General features: G+C 49.1%; 2 protein-coding genes and 1 long non-coding RNA gene across 8 annotated transcripts in view; 2 read left to right on the top strand and 1 right to left on the bottom strand.

Annotated features, from left to right (window-relative positions):
* Positions 1–1,358: 1,358 nt before the first annotated feature.
* LGALS2 (galectin 2) lies at positions 1,359–8,694 on the top strand. 3 transcript variants are annotated; one of them, XM_074226878.1, is made up of 4 exons: positions 1,359–1,464; positions 4,522–4,608; positions 6,949–7,108; positions 8,458–8,694. In XM_074226878.1, the coding sequence occupies exons 2-4, from the start codon at positions 4,532–4,534 to the stop codon at positions 8,602–8,604; spliced, it is 384 nt and encodes a 127-aa protein (XP_074082979.1). In that variant the 5' UTR covers positions 1,359–1,464; positions 4,522–4,531; the 3' UTR covers positions 8,605–8,694. The 3 variants fall into 3 exon arrangements, with proteins under 3 accessions (XP_074082979.1, XP_074082981.1, XP_074082980.1); XM_074226880.1 differs by having other exon boundaries at positions 1,360–1,464; positions 4,526–4,608; XM_074226879.1 differs by having other exon boundaries at positions 1,366–1,475.
* A 954-nt stretch (positions 8,695–9,648) lies between these two features.
* Positions 9,649–26,105, bottom strand: part of CDC42EP1 (CDC42 effector protein 1) — a 56,478-nt gene continuing 40,021 nt past the window's right edge. The window contains exons 2-4 of one of the 3 annotated variants that reach the window (XM_074226876.1): positions 19,993–20,360; positions 15,598–16,446; positions 9,649–11,459 (exon numbers count right to left, since the gene is read on the bottom strand). In XM_074226876.1, coding sequence (XP_074082977.1) covers positions 10,837–11,459; positions 15,598–16,054 — 1,080 coding nt within the window. In that variant the 5' untranslated portion in view covers positions 16,055–16,446; positions 19,993–20,360 and the 3' untranslated portion in view covers positions 9,649–10,836. Of the gene's footprint in view, positions 11,460–15,597; positions 16,447–19,253; positions 19,348–19,992; positions 20,409–26,105 lie in introns of those variants that run through there. The other 2 variants (XM_074226877.1, XM_074226874.1) reach the window with 2 other exon arrangements.
* The window catches only part of LOC141515372 (uncharacterized), a 39,148-nt gene continuing 32,638 nt past the window's right edge, over positions 19,596–26,105 (top strand). For both annotated transcript variants that reach the window (XR_012476315.1, XR_012476314.1), the window contains exon 1: positions 19,596–20,019. This is a non-coding gene — a long non-coding RNA (uncharacterized LOC141515372). The remainder of the gene's footprint in view (positions 20,020–26,105) is intronic.

Raw genomic sequence — 26,105 nt, 5'->3', positions numbered from 1 at the left:
GTTAAACTATTTACTTCCCCACATGAGAAGATAATACTTGTAACACTTAAGAATTGTATTTCCATTAGGGCAGTAAGAAGGAGTATACATAGATAGAGGGTATAGGTATAAATTGACTTTAATGTTATGATCAAAAAATTAAGGGGATTAAACAAGGATTGTACTGTGAGAAGAGGAAAGGAGAAGACTGAATAGGATAAATTATATCACATGAAGAGGTACAGAGGACTTTTTACTGTGTATGGGAGAAAAGGGTACATGTGAGCATTGTATGAAATTTACTCTCCTTGGATTTTGGCACATTCAGTTGGATGGAGAAACCTATCTTACCTTGTAGGGAAGCAGGACAGGAACGAGGGGAAAAAAGGGAGAGGGAATGATAGAAAGGAGAACAGATTGGGGGAAGTGGTGGTCAGAAGTAAAACTCTGCTGAGGTGGGGCAGGGTGAAAGGAGAGACAAAAATATAAACCTGGGTGAAAAAAAGAATGAAGGGAAATACACAACAATCATAATTGTGAATGTGAATAGGATGGACTCTTCCATAAAACAAAGTGTATGGTAGAGTGAATTAAAAGTCAGAATTATACAACATGTTGTCAACATGAAACACATTTGGAGCAGAAGGAGACACAGAGTAAAAGACAGGAGCAGAATATATTTTGTATCAGCAGAAGTAAAATAAAGCAGGGGTAGCCATCCTGATCTCAGACAAAGTAAAAGCAAAAATAAATTAATTAATAGAGACAAGGAAGGAAACTACATATTGCTAAAATTTAACAGAAAGTAAAGTAATATCAATATTATATATATGTACCAATTTCACATTGTTAGAGAAGTTAAGTGAGTCAAAATAATAGAGACTAAACTGTATTAGTGGGGACCTCAACCGCCCTAAGAACTGGATGAAACCATTCACAAAAGAAACAAGAAAGAAGTTAACGAGCTCAATAGAATTTTAGAAAATCTGGATATGATAGAACTACTGAAAGGGGGTATGGCACCCACACAAAAATGAACCATGTAAAAAGGGAATAAAAACCTCATGATCAAATTCAGAAAGGCAGAAATATTAAATGCATCCTTTTCAGGTTATGATGTGATAAAAAATTAAATAATCAAAAATTAATTGGAAACTAAATAATCTAGTCCTACAGAATTGGCCCCACTTGCATAAAGTTCTCATTTCACGGTTGATAGGCAGATGGGGTGGGGTGGGGGAGGTAGGAGTGCCTGGCACAGCATCATGGAAGGAAGAGATGTAGATAATATATTTGTTCTTCAGGAAAGGAAGATGGGAAGAGGAGAGCTCAGATCCTGTGGGCAAAGTCCCCAGCTTTGTAACCTTCCCAGAGTTAATGTGTAACCTTCTACCTGGACAGCTGAGAGCTCCTTGCAACTTCTAAGGCTCAGATCAGATCTTCCTAACTTATTGCAAATAGCGTCCACCAGTCACTACTCCATCGGTAAGAAAGAGGTAGGAGGTGGGGAGAGCTCTCCCCATTCTTCCTTTGCCTCATTTCTCTATCTTCCTTTGGGCCTCCCTATCCTCCTCCTGCCCTGCAATCTTTGCGATATGAGATCATGGAAAGGATCTTAGATTAGACATCAGAACTCTTGGGTGCCAGTCTGCGTCTTTCCCCTAAGTCACCTTGTGTAGTCACAAGCCACAAAACTTTGGGGGTCTTCACTTTCCTTCTATAGAAACCCTTACCCGTCTGCCTAGCCTGTCTTTAAAAAAGGGTTGTGAGGGTCCAGTGGGAGAAGGGATAAGGAGGTGGTCCTCATTCTAGTGGATCATTCATCAAAAGCTGGAAGAGGACACTAAGTTCACCCCTTTCCATTTTTATAGATGAAGAAACTGAGGTCCAGAGAGGGGACGTAATGTATCCAAGGGATTAAATAGCAATTAGAATTCTTCAAGCTAAGGTCCTGATTCTGACTCTAGGGTCCTTTCCATTAGATCCTTCTGCTTTCTTCCTACTGACCAGAATATAAACCTTCATCCCTGCTTCTTATACTGACCAACTTTTTTCAAAGCTGCATTCAAATGCTACCTTCCAGGTGAAGCCTCTAGTGATCCTCCCAATTGCTAATGCATCCCTTCGGTAATTGATGGTTAGTTGTTTTTAGTGATGTCTGACTCTTCATGGTTTCACTTAGAGTTTTCTTGTTTTTGTTTTTGCAAGGTAATGGGATTAAGTGACTTACCCCCAAATAGGTAATTATTAATTGTATGAGTTCGCATTTGAACTCAGGTCCTCCTGACTCCAGGGTGGGTGCTCTATCCACTACACCACCTAGCTGTTTGATATTTGGGGTTTTCTTAGCAAAAAATACTGGAGTTCTTTGTCATTTCCCTCTCCAAATTATTTTATAGATGAGGAAACTGAGGAAAAGAGGGTAAAGTGACTTGTCCAGAGTCACACAGCTAATAAATTTCAGTAATTCCCTTGTGGCTGCTTTGTATTCATTTTATACTGTACTTCTGGATGTGCATGTTATTTCCCCTTATAAAATGTAAATTCCTTGAGGGCAAGGACTGTTAAATTGTTATTTTAAATTCTAGTACCTAATACATATATATGTCTTTGCATTTACCAAGTGTTAAATGCTCTCTGATTAGCTGACTGTCTCCTTGCTAATTTCCCTGCCTTTGGTTCCCCAAAGTTCTTTGAGATCTTACTTGAGGTCTCTGACCCCCAATCTCTACTTCCCCAGAGGCACAGTTCTGTAGACCACATATATAGGTGTGAATATGTTGAACCAGAGGTCCATTGAGGTCATCTAGGCCCTCTCATTTCCAACTGGGAAAACCGAGGCAGGTGATGATGACTTGTCTGAGGTACCAGGTGGAAGAGGTGGGCTTCAGCCCTGAGGTTCTGACTTCAAATGCATTGCTGTCTGTTCCCCTTGTCTTATGCCAGGCTCTTGAGAAGGGAATGAACAGTCCATGCCAGGCTGGACTGCCTGGGTTCCTATAGTGACGAATCAATTTTATGGTGCACTTTAACCTCCTTCTGCCATATGCTCTTACCCCTCTCTTGTGGCACAGTGTCTGAATTTCCACTATTAGTGCTTCATTTCTTTGTCCTCTCTCCACCTAACCTTCTTGTTTAAGATATCAGCCCTCAGGAGGAGGAAGTGGGGGGGTGGGGGGGAGTGCCCAGCCCCTTAGAGTGACTGGTTCCATAAGGTGATCCTCACAATAACTGCTTACTTTTCTGTGTTGTTTCCATTGGGTCTATCCTATGACACTCGATGCTGGGCACCTTGTGGTTTTCTTATGCCTTCCTCACAGTAGTGACTTTTTGGGGGAGGGCAGAAATGGGGCTTAGTTTTCTCATCTCTAATTAGTAAGCAGCAATTACTGTACCAGGTCCATAGGAGTGTATGGGGTGGTCACTTCTGTGGGAGGGTGGTCCCTCCATCTTTAGTGTCCACCCTCCCCTAACTCTCACCTGTGGCTTCAAAAAGCTGGTGTATGGGCAGTGACACCCTGTTTGGGCAATCGGGCTAAAGCAGATTGAGGGTAACTAACAGATCCTAAACACATTGGCGAGTTAGGGAGGTTTCTACCTCAATGGATGGGTGAGAACAATGTCTTCAATGGGACATGAAGGTGGCTGAAGGAGGCTCCAGGGACACTTTTTTTTTTTCTTAGTTTTTGCAAGGCAATGGGGTTAAGTGACTTGCCCAAGGCCACCCAGCCAGGTCATTATTAAGTGTCTGAGGCCGCATTTGAACTCAAGTACTCCTGACTCCAGGACCGGTGCTCTATCCACTGTGCCACCTAGCCACCCCTCCAGGGACACTTTGAATTGGTCAGACACTGAAGATGTCAAGGTCATCCACTGCATCCTGGACCATCACGTCACCTTAATTTTTGTCTTGCCATTGCACGTTGATGACTGGAAGGCAGAGTGAGGTCGATGATTGTGTGCAGCTCTGCCTCTCTTAAGTCCAATTCACACATGGTTCAAGACATCACCCGTGATGTCATTGGTCCTTTTTGACAATGAATGGCAAACAACAATTGGGGCACCCTGAAAGACAAAAGACAGTTCCTGCCCTCAAGGAGCTCCCAGTCTAATGAGGAAGTCAATAAGTCAGCAACTATGGACAAACAAGATAGAAATAAGAAATAAGGTACTGAAGGTGCTGCCATTAAGGGGATGAGAAAAGGCTTCTTAATGGATGCTAAGGAGCTAATATGTGTTATTATATTCATTTCAAAGAAGAGAAAAACCATGTTTTAGAGGGTTAAAGACTGTGCCAGGTTTCCCTTGATAATATCCGAATGGAGAGATCCATTCCTCTCACCAAGGGAAGTCAGCAGGCCCTTGGAGGTAAACTTTGAAATGAGGGCAGAGAGGGCAGAGGAGGAGATGGTTAAAAACAAGTCTGGTACTAGATTGGCCGTGGGTGCCTTCCTTTGCTCTCTGAGACTGGGGGGATCAGGAGTTGTGATAGACAAGGGGGAATTAAGAATGTTGGATAAGTGTAACCCTCTCTTCTTTTAGGCAGGATAAAATGGAGATTCACAAGCTGGAAATGAAGAAGGGAATGACACTGAAGTTGAAGGGGAAGATTAATAATAATGCAAATCAGTAAGTCTGGGGTTCTGGGGGTAGGACTTGAAAGAGGTGACTGCTGTGCTAAGTTACCAGCCTCACTTTCTCCTCCAGAGCCATCTGGATCCAATGGCCAGATATGAATCAGGATGACTGGAGATGGCTCTGGATTTGAGGCAATCAGGGTGAAGTGCTTTGCCCAAAGAGGAAGTAATCAGGAGAGAGTCCAGGACCATGCAGTGTATAGACAGGAGAAGACTAAAGAGAGGATATGATGGTTGTTTTCAAGAATAGCAAGTGTTTCTAAAGCACCCAAATGCTTGCAAAACACTTTATAAATATTCTCATTTGATCTTAAAACTATAGAAAGTAAGGTGTGTCATTATGTCTAATTTCTATAGAGGAGGAAACTGAGATAGAGATTAAGTGACTTGCCTAGGGTCATGTAGCTAATGAGTATCTGAGATTATATTTGAACTCAGGTTTCCTGATTCCTGATTCTGGAATTTATATAAAACTTAGATAAAAGTTAAGTGACTTATCCAGGGTCACACATTGTGGTACATATTAGAGGTTAAATTTGAATTCAGGTCTTCCTGACTCCAGGCCCAGCACCACTTAGTACCTGAAGGAAGGATGAGAGTGTTTCATTTGGTCCCAAAGGATAAAACCTGGCACAATAGGTAGTAACACCTTTAGGATCAAAGTCAGGAAAGACTTCCTAATGCTGAGTATTAAGCTGCTCCCAAATGGAAAGATTCTGGTGGTGGTGGGTTCTTCCTCCTTGGGGGTTTTTGGACATGGGAGGGTGACCTTTGGTGTGGCTCGTTGGAGTGGTTACACTGAGATCCCTTTCAACTCTCCCATTTCTGCGATCATTGGAATCTGACCATTCTGGAATCTTAGAACATTAGAATCTTCTCATATTGCTTAACTGCTCAGGGGGTGAGGAAGGAGCCAGAGGAAGGGAGAGAATTTGAAACTCAAAATAATTTTTAAAAAAGGATGTTTAAAATAATAAGAATTTTTAAAAATGAATATTATAATTTTGGAACTGAGCAATCAACAAACCAATAAGCAGTAAGATAATAGATATATGAACAGATATAGATGCTACATATCACCTCCTACGAGTCAGGCAATGTACCTTTGAGCTTGGGCTGACTCCAAACACAAAACTAAAACTTCTACCTTCAAAAAGGTTCCATTTTATTAGAGGGGAGAGAGAGAGAACAATAAGGTACATGTAAAGTTAGCCAGTGCCCAATTATTAAGTGCCTATGATTTGTCAGTTAGTATATTAGGTGCTGGGAATACAAAGAATGCAAATTCTCAATACTGGGATCTGATCTGAGTCTTGAAAGAAGCCAGAAAGATCCGAAGACTGAGGATCAAACTTTGAGGGGCCTGGGAGGTAGAGCAACAAAGAGGCAAAAAAAAAAAAGATCCATTTTAGGGTGTTTGGAGGGTAATCAAGTAAAATACCACCAGAAAGGTAGGAGGAGGCTAAGTGAAGAGTTTCAAAAACCACATAGAGATTTCTCAATTTGAACCTCAAAGTAATTCAGGGTCACTGAAGCCTGAGCAGATGGATGGCCTGGGCCCAGCTGAGGTTTCAGGAAAACCACACTGGCCACTGCGAGGAGGATGGATTAGAGAGGTGACATGTGCGGCAGAGAGGCCAACTGGAAAATGATGAGCAATAGTTGGGGTAGAAGTAATGAGGGTTCAATTATAGGAGAGATTTGTAAAAATGGGAAAAATTAAGATCTGGCAACACATTGGCTATGTGAGGTGAGTGCCAATGAGGTGAGCACCAAGGTGATGAGCCTGAGGAACTGGCAGGGTGGGGATGCCCCTGGTCATAATAGTAGGTTTAAGAGGAAGGGAGAAAGATGATGTATATTTTGTACATAAGTATTCATCCTTTCCCCCTGAGAGAACTGGAGCTCCTTAAAGGCCAATACTGTTTAGTAGGTCTTGGTGGTTTCAGCTCCTCACACAGGGGCAGTTCCTGAAGGCTTGTGGGATTTTCCTGTTTAACCCAGTATCCTCTAGTCCTTGGTTTCTGTTCATCACTGTACATAGGGTGAAGTGTCCTCCTACCCTAGCTCATTGCTTTCTCTCTCCCCAAAGGGAAAAAGAAACTCTAGTTAATTGAGATATAGAAGGTCTCATTCCTAGAACCCTTGATGGTGACAGTGTGACTTGTAGGCAGGGCTGGCCTCCAAGATCTGGGTTCATATCCCAACTCTGATGTAAAATGAATTGCATCAAGGTCCCTTTAAGTTTCATCTCTCTGGGATCCCTTGAGGACACCGTCCTGCTCCCATGACCCAGACTGATCACTGACACCCCATCCTCCCACCTTGACAGATTCTTTATTAATCTGGGCTGTGGTCCTAAAGATCTGGCGCTGCATTTCAATCCAAGATTTGGGGAGAAAGCCATTGTCTGCAACTCCCAAAATGGTGGCAACTGGGAGAAGGAACATCGTGACAGTCACATGTGCTTTCAACAAGGGATGGAGATAAAGGTGAGGAAATGGAACAGGAGTTGGGGGCATGTCACACAGTTCTAGGAGGAAAGGCAGGGTTGGCTGTGGTTCTGTTTTTTTGTTTCTCTCTCTCTCTCTCTCTCTCTCTCTCTGGCAAGGTAATGGGATTGAGTGGCTTGCCCAAGGTCACACAACTAGGTAATTATTAAGTGTCCGAGGCTGGATTTGAACTCAGGTCCTCCTGACTCCAGGACCAGTGCTCTATCCACTATACCACCTAGCTGCCCCAAGAGCTGCGGTTCTGGGAGCAAGAAAGACTTGAGTTCCAACCCGACCCAAGACACTGACTGGGTGACCTTGGGGATTTTACTTTGGGATTAGTTTTCTCCTTTGTAAAACAGGGAGGATAATGCCCATGATATCTCTGGAACAGGGTGATTGGTAAAGGTCAAATAAAGATAAGACTGTTAAAGATGAAAATCAGGTGACTCAGGCTCCCAAGGACACAGCGTGAAAAGAGCCCAAGATTTGGCGCTTGGGAGACCAAGGCCATGTGATCTAGCATAAGTGGCTTTACTTGTCTGGAATAATTCCCTTAGGAGGGAGTTTGATTAGAAGCACTTTCACTGTTTCCCTGGATAGAGGGAAGGTGTTCCCCGCCCCACATTCCCCCGGCACCATGATGGACATGTAATAATGGTTTATGGGGAGACTACTTCATCAATCTAAAGGGCCTCATAGAATTTTGAGCTATTAGCACCCAGCTCTCTCCCCCTATTTTTACAGGGAATTGAGACCCAGAGAAGTAAAGGACTCCCTGATGTCACACAGCCCCTCTGGGATACACCTGAGATTCATACCTAGGTCCAAATACAATGTTCATCCTATCAGATATGTGCTGCCTCTATTTTAATTCAGTCGTGTCTGACTCCCTGTGATCCCATTTAGGGTTTTCTTGGCAGAGATGAGGGCTGGCCATCTCCTTCTCCAGCTCATTTTATAGATGAGGAAACTGAGGCAGACTGGAGAGAAGTGACTTGCCCAGGATCACACAGCTAGGAAGAGCCTGAGGCCGGATTTGAACTCAAGAAGATGTCTTCCTGTTACTTAGGAGGAAATAAATAGCTGTTGTTTAGACCTTTCAGACCTCACTTCTAGCCAGTTCCAACAGATGCAGTGAATGATACGGTGGAGAACATTGGTTCTGGAATCAGAAAGTGACTGACTTTACTCTCCATGTGTCCTTCACCAAATTGACCTCAGTTTCCTCATCTGTAAATAAATGAATTGGACTCATCTGGAGACTTATGATCCTCTTATGGTCTTTTACTTGTTTGGGACTTTTGGGTAATCCCCTGGCTTTCTCTCCTTTCTCCCCCCCTCCCCAGCTGATCGTGACCTTTGATGATGAAGAATTTCAGGTGAAACTTCCTGACGACCACGAGGTGAAATTCCCCAACCGTTCCAAGTGCAGCAACTTGTCCTACCTCTCAGTGAGTGATGGAATCCAACTCATCTCCTTCAAGCTGGAGTGAGGGGGAATGGCCTGAGCAGCTCCCCCTCCACCTCTCCTTCCTTAGCCCCACTGAAGCCCCAATAAAGGCTACTCATCTTCTTTTTCAGCACCCAGTCTGGGCTGTTTCCATTTCCTGGGACTCTGGCACCTCTGTTTTGCCCAACATCTGGGCTTCTCATCTGCCTCTATCATTCCTTGCACCATGATGGCCAAGGGGCCTGAGAAAAGAAGCCAGGACTGGGAAGGAACCTAGAACAGGGAATGTGGGGCTGGGAAGGAACCTAGAGCAAGGGATGTCAGGGCTGGGAAGGAGCCTAGAACAGGGGAAATTAGGGCTGGGAGGAACCTAGAACAGGGTATGTCAGGACCGGGGGGAACCTTAGAAAAGGGAATAATAGCATAGTTGGAAGGGAGCCTAGAACAGGGATGTCAGGGCTGGGAGGGAACCTAGAATTCCAACCTAGAATGATAAAGCTGGAAAAGATCTTAGAAGGTGGGCAAGTCTGGTAGGACCTTTAGAATTCATCTAGAACAACCTCTTCCAGGGGACAAGTGATAGTCCCTAGTGCTTTGGACTCTTCTTTCTTAGGCCTCTGTTGCTGTGACTGGGGCCAGGGGAATAAGCTGAAGGTGAGACCCCTTTTTAGCTGGGGGAGTACATGATCCAAAGTGAGTCCTTTCATCACTTCTCTGGACCTCAATTTCCTCCTTTGGAAAAAGGACTTTTTCTCACCCCTGTCTCCCAGGGCCATTGTGCTTTGTAAGTCTTGAAGTTCTCCAACAACATGAACTGCTGTTGTTTCTGGCAGTACCTTGTGCCAGGCACCTGGGGGGCAGGCAGGGGAGGGTTTAAGCCCCATGTTCCCGGAAAGGGAGATAAGGCTTGTTCCCTATCCCCTTCGTATAGGCATGCACCTGCACCTTTATCAGTGGAGACATTCCAATCTTGTTATTCATTACCCATTCCCCCCCCACCCCCATGGCTCCTCTCCCAGCCCCCATGCTCCCTTTGCCTTCAATGGCCCCATTGCCCCAATGCCCCCATTGCCCCTATGCCCCCCAGTCCCCATCAGTCCTCCGGTCCCCAATATCCACAGCTGGGGAGGTGTCTTCCATAGCATTTGGATGCACTTGCCCCTTAGTCCATATCATTCACCCCACAGTGGGGGTTGATGCAAGGATATCCCCCCATTCTCTGGGAGGGACCTGGGCTCTGTCCAGGATAGCTAGTGATGAAAGACAGAGACAGACAAGAATAGAGACAGTTTCTCTGCATCATCTGGAGGGATGAGTTTGTATTTTTAAAAAATCAAATAAAAAACCCCTCTTTTTTTGAATAAGGCTGGACAGAGAGATCTCTGAATGGCCTGAGGGCCAAGGCCAGGCATTCCTCCTGGCTTAGGTCATGGTGACCTTTTGGTTATGGCTTCTAGAATAGTCTGGAAGAGATGAGAGTGGGTGGCAGCGTGAGAGAGGGTTATCAGAAGGGTCCATCACCTCAGTGGCAGGGGCAAAGGCTAGGGGAGCCAAGAGGAACCTCCCCCAGGTGAAGGAGGCCCCCTCCCCAGGGCCTGGAATGGACCCCCTGGGGGTTGGCCAACAAAGTGGTGGTGGTGGTGGTGGTGGTGAAGACAATGGGCTCCTGTACTGTCCCCTCCCTCCTCTCCCCTTCTCACAAAGGCTCCACTGTTTGGTCCCAGCTAGGCTGTGGGTGTGGTGTTGGGGGAAGCTGGGCATCTGGTGCCCAAGGCTGGAGGGGGTCAAAGCTGGCTGTCAGGGACTCTGCAATGACTGTTTTCAGAACAAATCCCTGTCAGCTGTTCCTCTTTCAGCACCCACCTACTACCCCTATTTAGGAAGCCTCATCTGACCATGGAAGGGGGGGAAGGTCGAGAGGGCAAGACTGCCCTGCTGCCCCATCACCCTTTGAAGGATCTATATGTAGGAGGTGGGGGGGGATGGAATGGGTGGTGGGGGGTGAGACTTGCCAAATCCCTGAATACTCCACTCACTCTGGTTTGGCCTTGGGAGGATGAGCCATGGGCCAGGGACTGGAGGTGGGTGGGTGGGGGAGCAATGCCAGTTCCTTCCTTGTCCCTCCCCGGGCCCTCCAGTTCCTTCCAGTTCCTGGCTTTGCCGTCTGTCCTACTGGGTGTAGTGGGTGACCCCTCTCCACCCCAAATCCCCCACCCTCCAAGATGGGTGGGAGGAGGGCCTTCGTTGGAGGTGCTGGTGCTGGCCAGGGTTACACTCACATATTCACCTCATCATCCTCATCGGCAAATTGGAACGAGGATGCCTGAACAGTACTGGGGACTGGAACTCTCCTGGGCTCCCTCTCCGAGCCGCTCCTTGCCCAGTAAGGGGAGACACCCAGTCCCTCATCCTGGCTCTCCCATGAGGCCCGGCTCTGAGGCAGCACTCTGGCTAGCTCTTGGCGGGCGGTCACCTCACTATAGTGGGGCCTGGGGCCCCAGCTGCCCCCCCAGTGTCCCTTGGCTGAGGTCAACCCGACAGGCTTCTCCCCAGTGGGGCTCTTGGATACTGAGACCCCGTTGGGACAGTGTCCCTGAGCTCGGGGCTCTGGGGCGGGTGGCTGGGGCTCTGCCTTCTGGGCCAGGCCCTGCTCCTGCCCAGCTGTCTCCGAGAGGCTCATGGCATTGAGCAGCTCGCTGAGGAGGGAGGGACCCAGGTCGAGGCGAAAGGAGAGCATGGAGTCAGAGCGATGGAGCTTGGGCTCGGAATCAGAGCGCAGCAGCTCGGGCTCGGAGTCTGACCGAGGCAGTTCAGACTCCGAAGGGAAGGAGCTGTCCTTGTCCAGGGGCCTCTCAGAGGCTAAGAGGCGAGGGATGGTACAGAATCCAGAATCCAGGCCTGCAAAGAGAGAGCAGACGGACTCTGTCTGAGAGAGCTCCTGGGTCGGGCCGGCCCACTGCTGTCCCCCACTCTGCCCAGTCCTGGCCAGGCACCACTGCTGAGCCCCTGGAGCCTCTCATCTTCTGTTCCTATTATAAGCACCCATCACAGGGCTTGCTATAGTCACAGAATCCATAGTCAGGGCAGGAGAAATGTTCTAGAGGACTCTAAGATCCAAAGGACTCTCAGAGGCCATCTGGAGAGGGGGAAAGGAACCTAGAACCTGGGGTCAGTTACACAGAGTCTTAGAAGCCATCCCGTCCAGCCCATCCCTTTATAGATTTAGAAATGGAGGCCCAGGGTTGAAAAATGTCTTGTCCAAGTTTTGGAAATGTATTTAAACATATAATTTTTGTTGTGGAGTTGTGTCTGATCCTACCTGAAAGTCCGTGGGACTTCCCTTCTTCAATGGATTCCCAATGGAGAGATGAGGAACAGACACATGGATTAAGTGACCTGCTCAAGGTCACACAGCTAGTAGATGTATAAGACCAGATTTGAACTCAAATCTTCCTGACTACAGGCCCAGCAATCTATTCACCGCACCACTGAGCTGCCCCATGAAGCAATAATAATTTTCTCTAAAGCTCTTTCCAGATGGTGAAAAGTCCCCAGGAAAGATGGTAGGTAAACCAGGACAAAGGAACAGAGATCCTTTTCTTGAATGGATTAAGGGTGATCACCAAGTTTAATTGATAATATTGCCTTCCTGGCCCCAAAGTGGTTTGGTAATTGAGCCATTTAGGGGCAATCTACCCTTTCCCTGTCCTCCAGAAGAGATTGGCAGGCTGGCACTCATCCCACTCCATTGAGAAAGGATTACATTATCAGTGAAAGGCCAAAGGTCCCTTTGTTTAACTCCCAGAGGGAGGAGGGTTGGGATTGTGACTTGGTTGCTCAATAACCCAGGCTGAATTTTAAGATCTCTTAGCTTTGTTTAAGATTCCCCTAAATGTTAACTGAAATCTTCTGGAGGCAGAGTTAGGTTGGATGGCATGATTGGAGAGAGAATGATATCTAAATAATCATAGGTTCCTAGAATTTGCAGTCCCAAAATTCTCAAGAACCCTCTGACTCAACCCTTCATTTTACAAGTGACTTGCCCAGGATCACACAGGCTAGCAAGCTGCAAAGGCAGGGTAGGATCTGAACCCAGGTCCTTTGACACCAACTTCCAGCGAACCCCAAGATAGAAATCTAATCCCTTGGACTTTTCAGCCTCCACTGAAGCCCCCTCACTGATGGACAAAGTCCCCTATTCAAGTGACCAGCCATCAATGGGTGTCAGAAAGACCACAGGACTGGTCACCCCCACCAAGGAAGATGTCCCTTCAAATGGGAGGGAGGGAGCAGAGTGGGGGAGAATTGTGACTTGCCTACATGGTTGGCTGAAATACCCAAATAGAGTGGGAACAGGGTTGACCTAGGTATCATAAAAAGGTCCAGGTCTGAATGAATGAAAAAAGCATTTTATGAAGGACCTACTGTATGGGCAAGGGACCCAAGTTCCCACTTTCTGGGACCTTCCTGAGCCTCCATCTGTTCATCCATTAAAATGGAGTTTGCCTAACTCACAAGATAGTTGGGGCGGGGGGGGAAGACCTTTGTGAAACTCAAAAGCTCAGAGATTTGGGTGTATTATTATCACCCACACCAATGAATTCAGAGTTCTATAGAAGTGAGTCAATTGACATGAAAGGCCTAGTTGGATGGGGGCTAGCACTTGGGCCTGGAGTCAGGAAGATTTGAGTTCAAATCTGGTTCCAGACACTTCCTAGCTGTGGGAACCTGGGCAAGTCACTTTGCCCTGTTTGCCTCAGTTTCCTCATCTGTAAAAGGAGAAACCACTCCAGTGGGACATGACTAAAAGATGATAGAAGAACAAGAAGTGTGCTAAGCACTGTAGACCAAGGCAATTTCTGCCCTTTAGAAGTTCATGGTCTAATGGGGGACATACGACATAACGTAGATAATCACAGAGGGAGACATTGGCATTCAGGGCCTCAGGAGGTAAATCTTTGACTGACACTTGGGAAGAAACCATGGAAACCAGGAAGGGAAGATGAGGAGGAAGAAAGGACACAGCTTGGGTAAAGGTACAGTCTGGAGATGAAGGTCTTAATCTCATCTGACTCCCCCCCCCCCCATGGACCCCCCAGATGGAACACCCAATGAAAACCACATTTGATAAATAAAAGAACTAATCCTCAGAGGTTAAGTAATTTGCCTAGAATCCCACAGCTATTAAGTTAGAGAAGTCAGGACTTGAATCCAGATCCCCATGACTCCTAGTTCATGGCTTTCCACCCAGTCCCCTAGTAGACCACACCTGGGATTTCATCAGATTCCCTCTCTGCTAATTAAAGGTCATGTGTGTCCGCAACTTTAAGAGGCTTGGAGGGCAGCTAGGTGGCACAGTGGATAGAGCACTGGCCCTGGAGTCAGGAGGAGTCACTTAATAATTACCTAGCCGTGTGGCCTTGGGCAAGCCATTTAACCCCATTGCCCTGCAAATCCCCCCCTCCCCCAGAGAGGCTTAAAGATGAGTCCTAGGCACCAAGGGAAGTGACCTGACCAGGGTCATACAACCAGGAAGAATCAGAATCAGGACTTGAACCTCAAACTTCCTGACTCATGAGGCTGGTTCTCCACCCCCCCCCCCAACATCATATTGTTTCCACCTCCCATATGGACTATTTCAGAGGCGATGATGATGATGAAGATGAAGAATTGACATTTATATAGCATCTTAAGACATATATCATGCTATATACATGCATATAAACACACATGTATCCCCCATATATATATCTATATATGAATTGATATTCTCATTTGATCTTCACAACAACCCTGAGGGCCATTCTAGTATTATCTCCATTTTCTAGCTATTGTTCAGTTGTTTTCAGTTGTTTCTGACTCTCTGTGTTTAGGGTTTTTAAGAGTGGTTGGTCATTTCATTTTTCAGCTCATTGGAGGAAACAGAGGCAAATGGGGGGAAGTGACTTGCCCAGGGTCACCAAGTGCCTACATCTACATTTGAACTCACATCTTCCTTACTCCAAGGGCAGCTAAGTAGAAAGTAGATAGAGCTGAGCTTGGAGTCAGGACATGAGTCTTCCTGATTTTGAAAGGAGACTGGATTGAACTCAGGATTTAATTGACTCCTGGTCCAGTGCTCTATTCACTGCACCATCTGGATACTAATGTGTTGGTCCTGTCTGTTTACAGATCAGACTAGGGATAGATCTATGCATTCAATGTTCATTCAATATGTCTTCCTTAAGCTCCTATTAAGTCAGAGGATCTAGGGATATAAAATCAAAAAACAAAGTTGACCCTATCCTTCAAAGAGCTTAAATTCTATTAGACTATTTTAGAAAGCAGGCAAAAAGGGCTGAAGGTCACTCAAAGTCACCAGGCCACGTCCTACCCTCTGTTAAATTAAATTGAATCCACTTGAGTTATTGTGAGTGACTCTGTACCAATGGAGAAACCAGGGAGCGATGTCCTTGGTTGGGTCTGGCCACCTGACATAGATCCCAAGGTCTCTCTGCCTGGTTCTTTGCAGGGACCCCTGCTCTAGAGGGGTGTAAATCCCATCCCTCATACTTGTTCCTTGTGTACATGGGAGACTTTGGACAAGTCCTTCACCCCAATGGGCCTCAGTTTTCCTCATCTCTAAAATGAGGAGATTGGGATCCAGTTCTGGAGAATCGAGCCTAATTTCTCTGGGCTGATGATTTTTTTTTGCCGCAAGATGGCAGCATCACTCTATAGCTATCTCCAGGCCAGCCAAGACCCTGTCCCCCAACAATGGAAGCTATTATAGTTGGAAGGGCCTGGAGATGTCCCAGAAGCTCAGGAACGAGTCAGGAGGGATCCTGAGAGGCAGTGAGATACACCATCTAGGGGGCTGGTCCTGGTAGTCGGATTTTCCCTCCAATACTAGTTGGGTAACTTGGGCCTCTGTTTACTGTTCTGGAAAATGGGCATTACAATACCTGCAATATCTACCTCTTCAGGAAGGGACCAGAGATGGGGAATTGGAGGGGAACCAGGGAGAGGGGAGGGTGGGTGGGAAGATTATGCTTACCATAGCCATGGTGACCATCAGGGGACCCCCGGGGGCTGTCTCGGAAGCTCAGCTTGCTCACCACCATGTTGTCATAGCCTGCCTGGTGCAGCTGGGGTAAAGACACAGCATTCTTGATGATGGGAGAGATGGCAGGTGGGTCAGGAGAGGAGGCGGAGGCGAACCCCCGGGAAGCATGCCCTCCTCGCCGGACCTGCCGAAGGGTCCGGAGCAGGAAGCTTCTGGGAGAGCGCCCGCTGCCTCGGCCCATCCCACCATGGTTGCTGAGGAAGGAGGTGTCCCCGAAGACGTCCCCGCCTCGGCCTACATGCATGGTATGTCGGAAATCGCCCAGGGGTGGGCTGATCATGTCTGCTGTCAGGTCGGCCTTCATCGGTCTCCTTTTCCTATGTGAGCCAGACATCCAACCCAGTGCTGGCCCAGCCACCTTGGGCTGCTCAATCCTCCTTGTGTCCATGCCAACCGTTTTCTTAGAGGGTAATGGATGGTCAAGGGGCTAGAAGGCCCTGCCCCAGTCTTTGCTTCCCCCCTGCCAGGGGCTGTTGTGGAAAGGGATGGGTTTGTCAGTCCTGGAGATGAGGGTCCTGTTTTCTCCTCCTTCCCCTCTTCCCGTTCCTTGGCCTTCTCTTAGGGGACAGGTGCCGCCCTAGAGGGTGTGGCTCATGGGGGAGCCATGGCCCTGGAAGGACTTGGGATGGAGCTCTCCCGGATGTAGTTGGAGCAGGTCTGACTGGCTGGACTAGGCCCCACCGTCAGGGAGGACAGGGGGATTAGCAGGAGAATCTGCCAGCTCCCTTCTTCCTGAGGGGTTGGCTGGGGACAAGCTGGCCAAATCCAATGGGTGGAGACCTGAAGGAGGGGAGGGGTGGAAAGTGAAGACATGGTTCAGAATCACCAAACTAGTCAGCAAGGCTGGCCCTTTCCCTTGAAACAGGTTCCAAGAAGGAAGCCGCTTGCCTCATGTTACCCAGCTAGTGAGAACAGGGAATGTCACAGTGGGGAGAGGTCTTAGAATGGGGAAAGGCAGGTCTCTGGTTCCCAGGTTCCTTTCTGTTCTAGAGGTGAGTTCTAAGAGTCCTGGGTAAGTTGCCCCTCATCTCTTAGTCCCAGTTTCTGTCACATGGAGATCATATCTCTCAGATCAGTATCAAGTTCTTAGCACATAATAAGTGCTTTAGGCCTCTGACACATGTTGACTGTGTGACCTTGGCCAAGTCATTTCTCAGGATCCCAAGCAGTCCTCTAAGACTCTTCCTAAAGGCCTTCGGCAGCTATGTGGTTTCCCACAGGGACAGCTCCCCTCCTCTCTAGCTATATAAAAGTCCCAACTCTTCTTCAGGCGGCTCAGTGGTTAGAGAGCCTGCCTCTGCTTCGTAGGATCAGCGATGGAGAGCCTAGCCCGGAGCTTTCCAGGCAGATGGAGACACTTGTCTCACAACCTCAGTTTCCTTATCTGTCAAATGACAGGGTTGGAACAGATGAGATCATAGTGACCCAGGCGACTCTCTGACTGTACATTGCTGAGCAGTCAATAATCTGTCAGAGGAATTCCCTCCCCAGATGACCCCCCCTTCCCCAAATTCTTCATTTCACAGCTGCTGCCATCCAGCCTCCTTGGAATTCCCACAATCCTTTCTGCCACTTCCCAGCAACCCTTTTTTTCCTTTTTAAACTTCTGGTAAAATCACCTCAAATCTTGGTACGGATTTTTGGGAATCATCAGCCCTGCCCTGCCAGAAGACCAGATCAGATAACCGATGGGAAAGTATTTTAATTATTCACCAGAGAGGGGTTATTATTTGCCCTCATTTGCTTACAAGGGTGTCTCCCAGAGAGGCAGAGGGTATGAGGGAAGAGGATGCGGCCCTGGGTTCGGATCCTATACAGGTCCGAGCCTAGCCGTGTGACTGGGTTGTCTCAGGGCCTCAGCCACCCCATGGGCACACTAATCCTGCCAAGCGTTATGCTTAGGAGATGTGCTCGATAATCCTCAGCTCAGGAGGAGCAGCAGGGTGACCTTGGCTAAGTCACCACCTTCTTGAGCCTTAGTTAACGCAGTGTCTGGCGCATGTCTGTTGAATTCTATTGAACTGGTTTTCTCCTTTGTTTAAAACAAAGTGGTGGCGGCGGAGGCATTAGAGAGGAAGCAGCGATAAGGGTGAAACCATGTGAAAAAGAAGCTGATGGGCTGCAGGCTAGTTTAGAGTCCTCAACCGTGGGGTTCCTAAGGGGCTCTGGGGTATAGCTCGGTCCTTGGCCGGAACCCAGGCCACCGGCAGGGGGCGCCTGTGCGGTGCCAAGGCCAGCCGTGGCCAAGCGGGGGGCTCCAAGCTAAGGCTGCGGGAGCCCCCAGAGGAGGAGGAAGGGCTGGCTAGTGTCCAGGACTGCCTGGGGGGCCAGGGCTGAGAGCTGGAACTGCTGCAGAAGCCCAGCGCCGCAGGAGGGAAGACACTGAGGCTCGGGGAGGCGCAGGGATGGCCCAAGGGCGCGCTGGGCACACCCCGCCGGGTGAAGGCGCCCACACTTCGCTTCCCTCGCTGTGTGTGTGGGGCAAGCGGCCGCCCGGCCGCCACGTGTCCTTTGGGCCGCGGGCAGGGAGGTCGCAGCTTGGAGATGGCTCCAGTCCCCGGGGCCGCGGTGCCAGGGTGCCAGGGTGCCAGGGAGCGCGAGGGCTCCGAAGGCGGGCTGGGAGGGGGGCGGGAGGGCAGCTTGGCTCATTCACGGCCCGCCCTCCTGCACCGCCCCCCACGGGCAAGCCTTAAGGAAGAAGTCTGGGGAAGGGTGTAAGGGGAGGGTGATGGGCGATCCCCACTTCCTTCCCCACCTCTCCCCTCCTGAATGTAAGCCCGCCCCCAACACCAGTGGGCTGCCCAGGGCAGGGAGGCTTGCCGCCTTCCGCCCCGTCCTTGCAGCCCCCCGTTTTCACCGGGGGAAACTGAGGCCACAGAGCGAGCCCGGTCTGACAGCGCCCCGATCTCACCCAGCGCGCCCGGCCCCTGCGAAGGCTTTCCTTCTGCCTCTGCGGCGGACACCCCGGCGCCCCCCGGCGCCCCCTGCCACCCCCAGCTGCCCGGCAGCGCGCAGGCAGGCGCGGACGGTGCCCCGGGCGCAGGGAGCTCGGCTGGCCGGCGGCGCCCAGGACCTCGCCCCACGGCGGGCGCCAAGGCCTGGCCCCCCAGCTCGGGGCTCCCCGGCCTCCCGGGGACTTGTCCTTGGTTCCCGCCCCTCCCCGGCCCGGCCCGACCTCTCCCTTTTCCTGTCACCTTGGGCCCCCCCCGGGCTCGGGGCTCGGACAGGGCCATCCAGCTGTTGGCCGGGGAGTGGCCGCCCGGGAGGGGGGTCAGCTCTGCCCTTCGCGGGCTGGAAGCGCCGGGAGGTCCCCGGCCGGGGAGATGCCCTCGTCCGCTTCCCCCAGTCCTGGCACTCGGCAAGCGCGGCCGGCCGGCCTCGGGGGTCCGCAGCGCTCCCCCAGCCTTGCTCCCAGCTCCCCAGGCCCGCAGCTGGGGGCCGGGGGGCAGCCAGGGCAGCCAGGGCAGGGCAGCGCCTTCCCCGCCCGCCGGCCCCCGCCCCCAGGGGCCCCCTTTGCTGTCTGGGGCGCTCCAGCCCGGCTCCCCCCGTCCTCGCCCCCCCCCCCGGCCCCCGCCGGGCACCTTTACCTCTCGGCTTCGGGGGGGCGGGCCCCGGGCCCCTCGAGTTTCTCTCCCCGGCGAGAGCGCGGCGCCCTGCCCCGGGGCGGAGGCGGCGGCCGGGCGGGCAGGCCGGGGCCCGGGCCGCCGGGGGCTGCTGCGGGGCTGCGGCGGGGCTGCGGCGGGGCTGCTGCTGGGGCCGGCCGCCCTGCCCTGCCCTCCCTGCCCGGCCCGCCGCCCCCCGAGCCCTGACTTTCTAGAGGGAGGGGCCGGGGAGGGGGCGGGGGGCGGGGCGGCCGCGGCGGCCAATGGCCTCCCGGGATCCGGGACAGCAAGAATGTGCCTGGGCCGGCCGGGGAGGGGGCTCGGGGCTCGGGCCGGGGCGCCGGGCGGCCCTCCCTCTCACACACACAGGCACACACACACACAGACACACACACACACACACACACACACACACACACACACACACACACACACACACACACAGACACACACACACACAGGCACACAGACACACACAGAGACACAGACACATACACACAGGCACACACACACATGGGCACACACACGGACACAGACATACAGACACACACAGACACACACACAGACACACACACAGACACACACAGACACAGACACACAGACACACACACAGACACACAGACACACACGCACACGCACAAACGCGCGCGCTCCTCCTGCCACCCCTCATCTCTCCCTGGACCTCGGTTTCCCCACCTGTAAAATGGACACGATGTTCACTAACCTCTATTCCTCTAGAAATGGGACCCAGGTGAGTGGCCCTGCTGCGGCAGTCGGGCCTGGCATGGCACCCCCACCCCTTGGCACCTTCCGGGATCCCGGTGCGGAACCCCTACTCTCCAGACAGAAGCTTCCTCCTCTTTCCTCTTCCTCCTCCTTCATAGGGAAGGAACCGGGGGAGATGGGGGGATTGTGGAATCACAGGAGCTGAGTTAGAATCCTGCGTCCCCACGTCGGCAGGGCAGTTCGCTTTTCCCAGCCTCAGGAGTCTTCTCTGTAAAACGAGGGGCTGCGACTTTCAGACCTCTGGCGTCTTCCAGCTTTAACTCTATGATCCGTGATCTGGGGGCCAGTGAGCTGTCACCTGCAGAACTGGCAAATGGGATGAAAACAGGGAGAGAGAGAGAGAGAGAGAGAGAGAGAGAGAGAGAGAGAGAGAGAGAGACAAAGAGACAGAGACAGAGACAGAGAGACAGGGACAAGAGGCAAACACACAGTCAGACACACACATGCACACACACACACCACACACACACACACAAATACACAGACACATACACACACAGAACTAGAGACAGAGAGAGGGAGACAGAGTGAGAGAGACACACAGAGAGACAGAAACAGAGAGACAGCCAGAGAGAGCAAGGGGAGGCAATCAGTCAAGAGGAGTGAGTCCATCCCTCAGGCCAAGTCTGGGTACCACTATGATGGAGGTGGGCTGGTGGGGCAGAGGGGCAGGGAAGTGGGGAAGAACAGGGCACAGAAGAAGGAAGGATGGCATGGCTTCTACTGAGACTACATGAGGGCTTGGCGACATGTTCATAAATATACTGCATATCTGTGATGTGTGGAGATGCCCACAAACACAATCCACATACATCTAAGTTCACACATACAGAAAGTGAGAGATGCGGATATAGCTATCACTTGCAAACTTCAAATTGCCAAATAAATAAGAATGATCATCCCCGCCCCCCCCCCCCCAACCAATAGCTTCTTGAGGTTTTTGTCTGGCAGAGAAGTTCAGGAGAAGAAAAGGTTCAGGTTGAAATCTGAGGGCTTGGCCCCTGGTCCTGGCCATAAGAGGGGACTGACAAGATGACCATGCATGAAGCAAGTGAGACAAGGCTGGTGTCTGCCCTGGGGAGTCACCCATGAGGGCCCTGAGGATTCAGGGGTGACCCATTGGCACTTGGCTCGAGAACCCTTTGGCAAACCCTCATCCCTTTACTGTGAGACTAGCCTCTCCCCTCAGGGCCTGCATCTGGACCTGGGCTGGACTCTTGAGCCTGCTTCTAACATGCGTGTCCCCATAGACAAGGGATGTGTCCCCTCTGGGCCTCAGTTTCCTGCTTTTTTTTTTAAACGAGAGGGTTGGATGAGGTGCTGTTTGAGGAGGCTCCTGGTTTAAATCAGTGACCCTGGGATTTCCAGGCAACACTTTGGGGGATCCAATGGCCAGTTTGAAAAGGTTCCTTGTAGTAAGCCAAGAGGTGGAGGCCAGATTTGGGGCCATGCATAGCGTGGAATATTACCCCAGAAACAATACAGAAGTAAGCAAGAATATGAAGACCAGAGAAGCAGAGGCGATGAGCAGAGGGAGGGAGGAAGGAAACAGCAGAGGATCACCCTTCGTCGAAGAGCTGGGGGCTTCTGGGAGAGGAATACTAAATATACCAAATGACATTCAGCTAGTTTGACCAAATTGGGTTTTGGTTTTTTCTTTTATTATAAGGGAAGACCATGGTTGGGGACAGAGCGGGGCAGGATGAAGTGGAAGGCTCCCCGCTCGTTGCTAGTTCCAACGATTGATGCTTTCCTCCTCACTCCAGACTATCTTCTCACCATTTGCCTTGCTCTTATCTCCTGAACTTCTGCCATGGGATCTTGATGTCCCAAATGGTAATTGCTCCACCCTCACCATTTGAGGTAGGTTCAGGCCATGTTTGCATCATCTCTAGTTCTATTCCCCCCCAATCCCACTCTTCAACATTTTGGATTTTGTTTTGCTAACTACCCTTCATTCTCCTACCTTCTTTATTTCCCCACCCCCAGTTGTGAAACTCTGATCAAACTATGTGTTTTTGTGTGTGGGGGGTAGGTATCATTTTTTTCTCCCTAATGGGCCCTTTCAACACTCCTCTAAAGTGCCCCTTCCTGGGCACTGCTCCCCTATATAGACTGAATTCCCTTATTAGAATATAAACACTTTCAAGGAAAGAATTATTTCTTTTCTCTTTTTCTTTCTTTCCCTCCTTTCATCTTTCCTCCCTCCCCGTCTCCTTCCCTCCCTCCCTCCCTCCCTTCCTTCCTTCCTTCCTTCCTTCCTTCCTTCCTTCCTTCCTTCCTTCTTTTGTATTTTTAGTACCAGTTATGTAAAATACTTGTGGGGTGGCATCTCCAGATGACTTTTCTCTAGATTTTTATGCCTCAGTTTGTCCTTCTGGAGGAGGTAGAAGGGATTTTGTCAGGTCCAACCTGTCTTACTAATGGTCCTCTTCCAGCTAGTCTAATTGGACAGGGTTAGAATGAAACCAGACCAGTTAGATCATCATCAGCAGTGTGGATGCAATTCAAGGGTTAAGTGTGGGCTGCACAGTTGAGCTGCAGAATGCAGAACGAATCCCTTCCAGATGGGGGCAGGGGGAGACTATCTTGGGGCAAGGGCTGCCTGCTCTCCCCCCTCCCATCTCTTTCTCTCTCCAGGGAAGTAGGGGGAATCCCTTCAGGTTATGGTCATAGGCTCCCCTGGTTAGCTGGCTTTCATGTCTTAGATGAATTGAGAACAGAGAGGGATTTAGGGCTTGGAGAATGACATGGGGGATGGAGAGGATGGCATCACCCTTTTCACAGGGGTAGTGTTCAACCCATTACCCTGATGGTTGCCCATGTGGAAACAGATCTGGTCTCCAATTAAAAATAGAAGGCCTGCCTCTTCCACGCCTATCCCCTTCCTCTATCATGATATGACCTGTTCTTTCTGTTGGTCTGTCAGCTCACCTGATAGCGTGTACCTCCATCTCTCTGTCCAGCTATTCCCTCTGCTCAGACTGTGCATCTAGATATCTATCTTGCTTTTCACAGCTTGTGTCTCCATCCATCAGTCTGTTCATCTGTTCAGCCACACAGGTCCACTAGACCCTCTCCTTGCCAATTGGTTTCCTCACCAGTCTGTCTGTTGGTCCAGCCATTGGCCTCCATGCTCGGTTGTCCATCCCCCATCTAGTCCACTAAAAGTTTCTTATCTCTGGCCAATGTTAGCCAACAGAAGCCATTGATAGAAGGCCTGCCCTTGCCCCATCATACCCACATGAAGTCAGCTGCTGGACTGGCTCAGTCCCTCTCCACCTCCACCCTGGAAAGGGCTGAGAGGAAAATTGTTGGGAAAGGGAAGTAGGAGAGGGAGAGGGAAGGGAGGAGGAGGGAAGCCTCAGAAAGTCACAGAAGGACACTCCACCTTGTGTCCTCTTTTTGCAATGGCCACAACTTTTAGACTCTGTAATTACATCACTGAACAGGTTGGATTGCCCAGGCTTTAAGGTCCCTCCCAGCTCTGATACCCCAAATTCTCAGGCCCCTCCTAACTTTGACATCCCATCTTCTGAAAGGCCCTCCCTGCCTTGACATTGCCTGTTCTAAGGTTTCCTCCATGCTCTGACATTCCCTGTTCTAATGCCCCTTGCTAGCCCTGACATCCCCTCCCTGCTCTGATAGTCTATGTTCTAGGTTCTCTTTCAGCTCTGACATCTCCTGTTCTGCGGTCCTGTTCTACCCAGCTGGGTCATTTCAGGTTCTAAGGTTCTCAACTCCAGTACTTCTATTCTAAGGTCTTTTCTAGCTCTGATCTTATTTGCATTAAGATCTAGTTCATCATTGACACTGCCTATTCTAAAGTCCCTCCCAGCTCTTTATTTATTTAAAAACTATTTATTTAAAGACTCTGACAATGGAAGCGCGGACATTCAATGGCCCCCTTGCTCTTATATTCTGTTTTCTAAGGTTCTTCTCAGGACTGACATCCTTTGTTCTGAGGTGGCCCCTCCCAGGCGTGACAGACCATTCTCCAAGGCCAGTTATAGTTCTAACATCAGATGATTGTACTCAGCGGTTTTGTTTTCTATCCTGGCTGCTATTGTTTTAGAATTCGGTATTGCTTCCTGTCTCTGCCATCACATTGTTCAATTCTCTGGGGCAGGATGGAATCTTCTTCTGTAGTGCCCAAAGCCACTGGGAACTTGGGGAGGGGACAGACACCCAGGGGATGTTCAGTAAATGGATGATGGATTTATTATTATGATTTCATGGGGCAGGGCAGGGGGAATAGCGTTGCCCTCTTCACGCATGGGGGGTTGCTAGTTGACTTGGTTTTTACCTGAACTCTGTAGCTCTGGTGGGGAAGATGCTACTAAGTCTTGAAAAAATGAAGCATTTGTCCTTTTTGGGGCATATGTAATAAAGGGGAAGTGTGGTTAGGAGAACATTGGGACATTCTCTGTTTAGGAGGCAGGACTTGTAGCCTGCCTTGAGAAAAGCTGGTGAAGGAACTGTCATCAGAAGCTAGAGCCAGAGCTGAAAGAGACCACTTAGCCCCCCTTTTATTTTACACTCTAGGAAATAGGCTCAGAGAAATGACTTGCCCAAGTTCACAAATAACATCAGAAACAGGATTTGAACCCATGGCCTCAACAAAACCAACACTATTTTCTTCTCTTATCACTAACACTAACGTCTCTAGTACAATATTGAGTAATAGTGGTGATGGCGCGCATCCTTGTTTAACCCTTGATCTTATTGGAAATGCTTCTAGTTCCTCTCCATTAGATGTAATGCTTGCTGTTGGTTTTTGATAGATCCCACTTATCATTTTAAGGAAAACTCCATTTCTTCTTATGATCTCTATTTTTTTTAAATAGGAATGGGTGCTGTATTGTGTCAAAAGTTATTTCAGCATCCCTTGAGATAATCATGTGATTTTTGTTATTAATATGGTCGGTCATACTGATTGTTTTCCTAATACTGAACTAACTGCATTCCTCTATAGATTCTATCTAGTCATAGTGTATTATCCTGGTGAGAAATTGCTGTGATCAGTTTGTAAATATTTTCCTTAATTTTTTGCATCAATTTTACATTCATTAGGGAAATTGATCTATAATTTTCTTTCCTAATTTTGGTTCTTCCTGGTTTAGGTATAAGCACCATATTTGTGTCATAAAAGGAATTTTGCAAGACTCCTCCTATTTTTCCAAATAGTTTATATAATATTGGAATTAATTGTTCTTTAAATGTTCATTTGTAAACCCATCCGGCCCTGAACACTTTTTCTTAAGGAATTCATTGATGGCTTGTTCAATTTTTTTTTTTCTAAAATGGGGTTAAGTATTTTTTTCTTCTTCTGGAATCTGAGCAATTTGAATTTTTGTAAATATTCATCCATTTCACTTAGATAGTCAGATTTATTGACATATAGTTGGGCAAAACAAGAGGCAAAATCTTTTTTTTTTTTTTGCAAGGCAAATGGGGTTAAGTGGCTTGCCCAAGGTCACACAGCTAGGTAACTATGAAGTGTCTGAAACTGGATTTGAACCCAGGTACTCCTGACTCCAGGGCTAGTGCTTTATCCCCTGCGCCACCTAGCCGCCCATGAGCCAACATCTTAATCCACTATATGAAACATTGACTATCTTCTCGGCATGAGTGGGAATCATATATAGGTTTGACTGGATCTGAGATAACTACCAGTTTTTGAAGGGCTTAGTGAGTATCTCCTTATGAAGGAAAGGTGAGCCTGGAATGCCCTTCTCAGTGTTTCAAAATCTCTTCTGTCCTTCAAAGTCCTGCATAAATCTCTTCCCTTCTTGTGGTGAAATGAAAAACAAAACAAAACAAAAAAACCCAAAAAGTAGATGGGATGTCAGAGGTCCTGGTGTCCAGACTAGGATTCCAGGCTTATCCCATGTATTCTGTGATTCAACCACAATGAATTACTAGCTATTTTTCATATGTGATATTCCATTTCCCATCTCCCTGATGTTTTGGACCTATAGGCAAATCACAGAGACAGACCACAGCAATAAAGGGAAAATTTCACTAAAGCAATTCACATTAATTTCTTGG

The sequence above is a fragment of the Macrotis lagotis genome, chromosome 2, assembly GCF_037893015.1.
Source record: "Macrotis lagotis isolate mMagLag1 chromosome 2, bilby.v1.9.chrom.fasta, whole genome shotgun sequence".
Classification (NCBI taxonomy): domain Eukaryota; kingdom Metazoa; phylum Chordata; class Mammalia; order Peramelemorphia; family Peramelidae; genus Macrotis; species Macrotis lagotis.
The sequence above is the reverse complement of the archived record's forward strand: the minus strand, read 5'-3'. Positions and strand labels throughout refer to the sequence as shown.

What these genes read in the sequence shown, in the direction of transcription:
- LGALS2 (XM_074226878.1), top strand. Translation starts at nt 4,532, where the DNA reads ATGGAGATTCACAAGCTGGAAATGAAGAAGGGAATGACACTGAAGTTG. An exon ending in ATTAATAATAATGCAAATCA is followed by an intron (nt 4,609 to 6,948) that starts GTAAGTCTGGGG and finishes CCACCTTGACAG; the next exon opens with ATTCTTTATTAATCTGGGCT. An exon ending in AACAAGGGATGGAGATAAAG is followed by an intron (nt 7,109 to 8,457) that starts GTGAGGAAATGG and finishes CCCCCTCCCCAG; the next exon opens with CTGATCGTGACCTTTGATGA.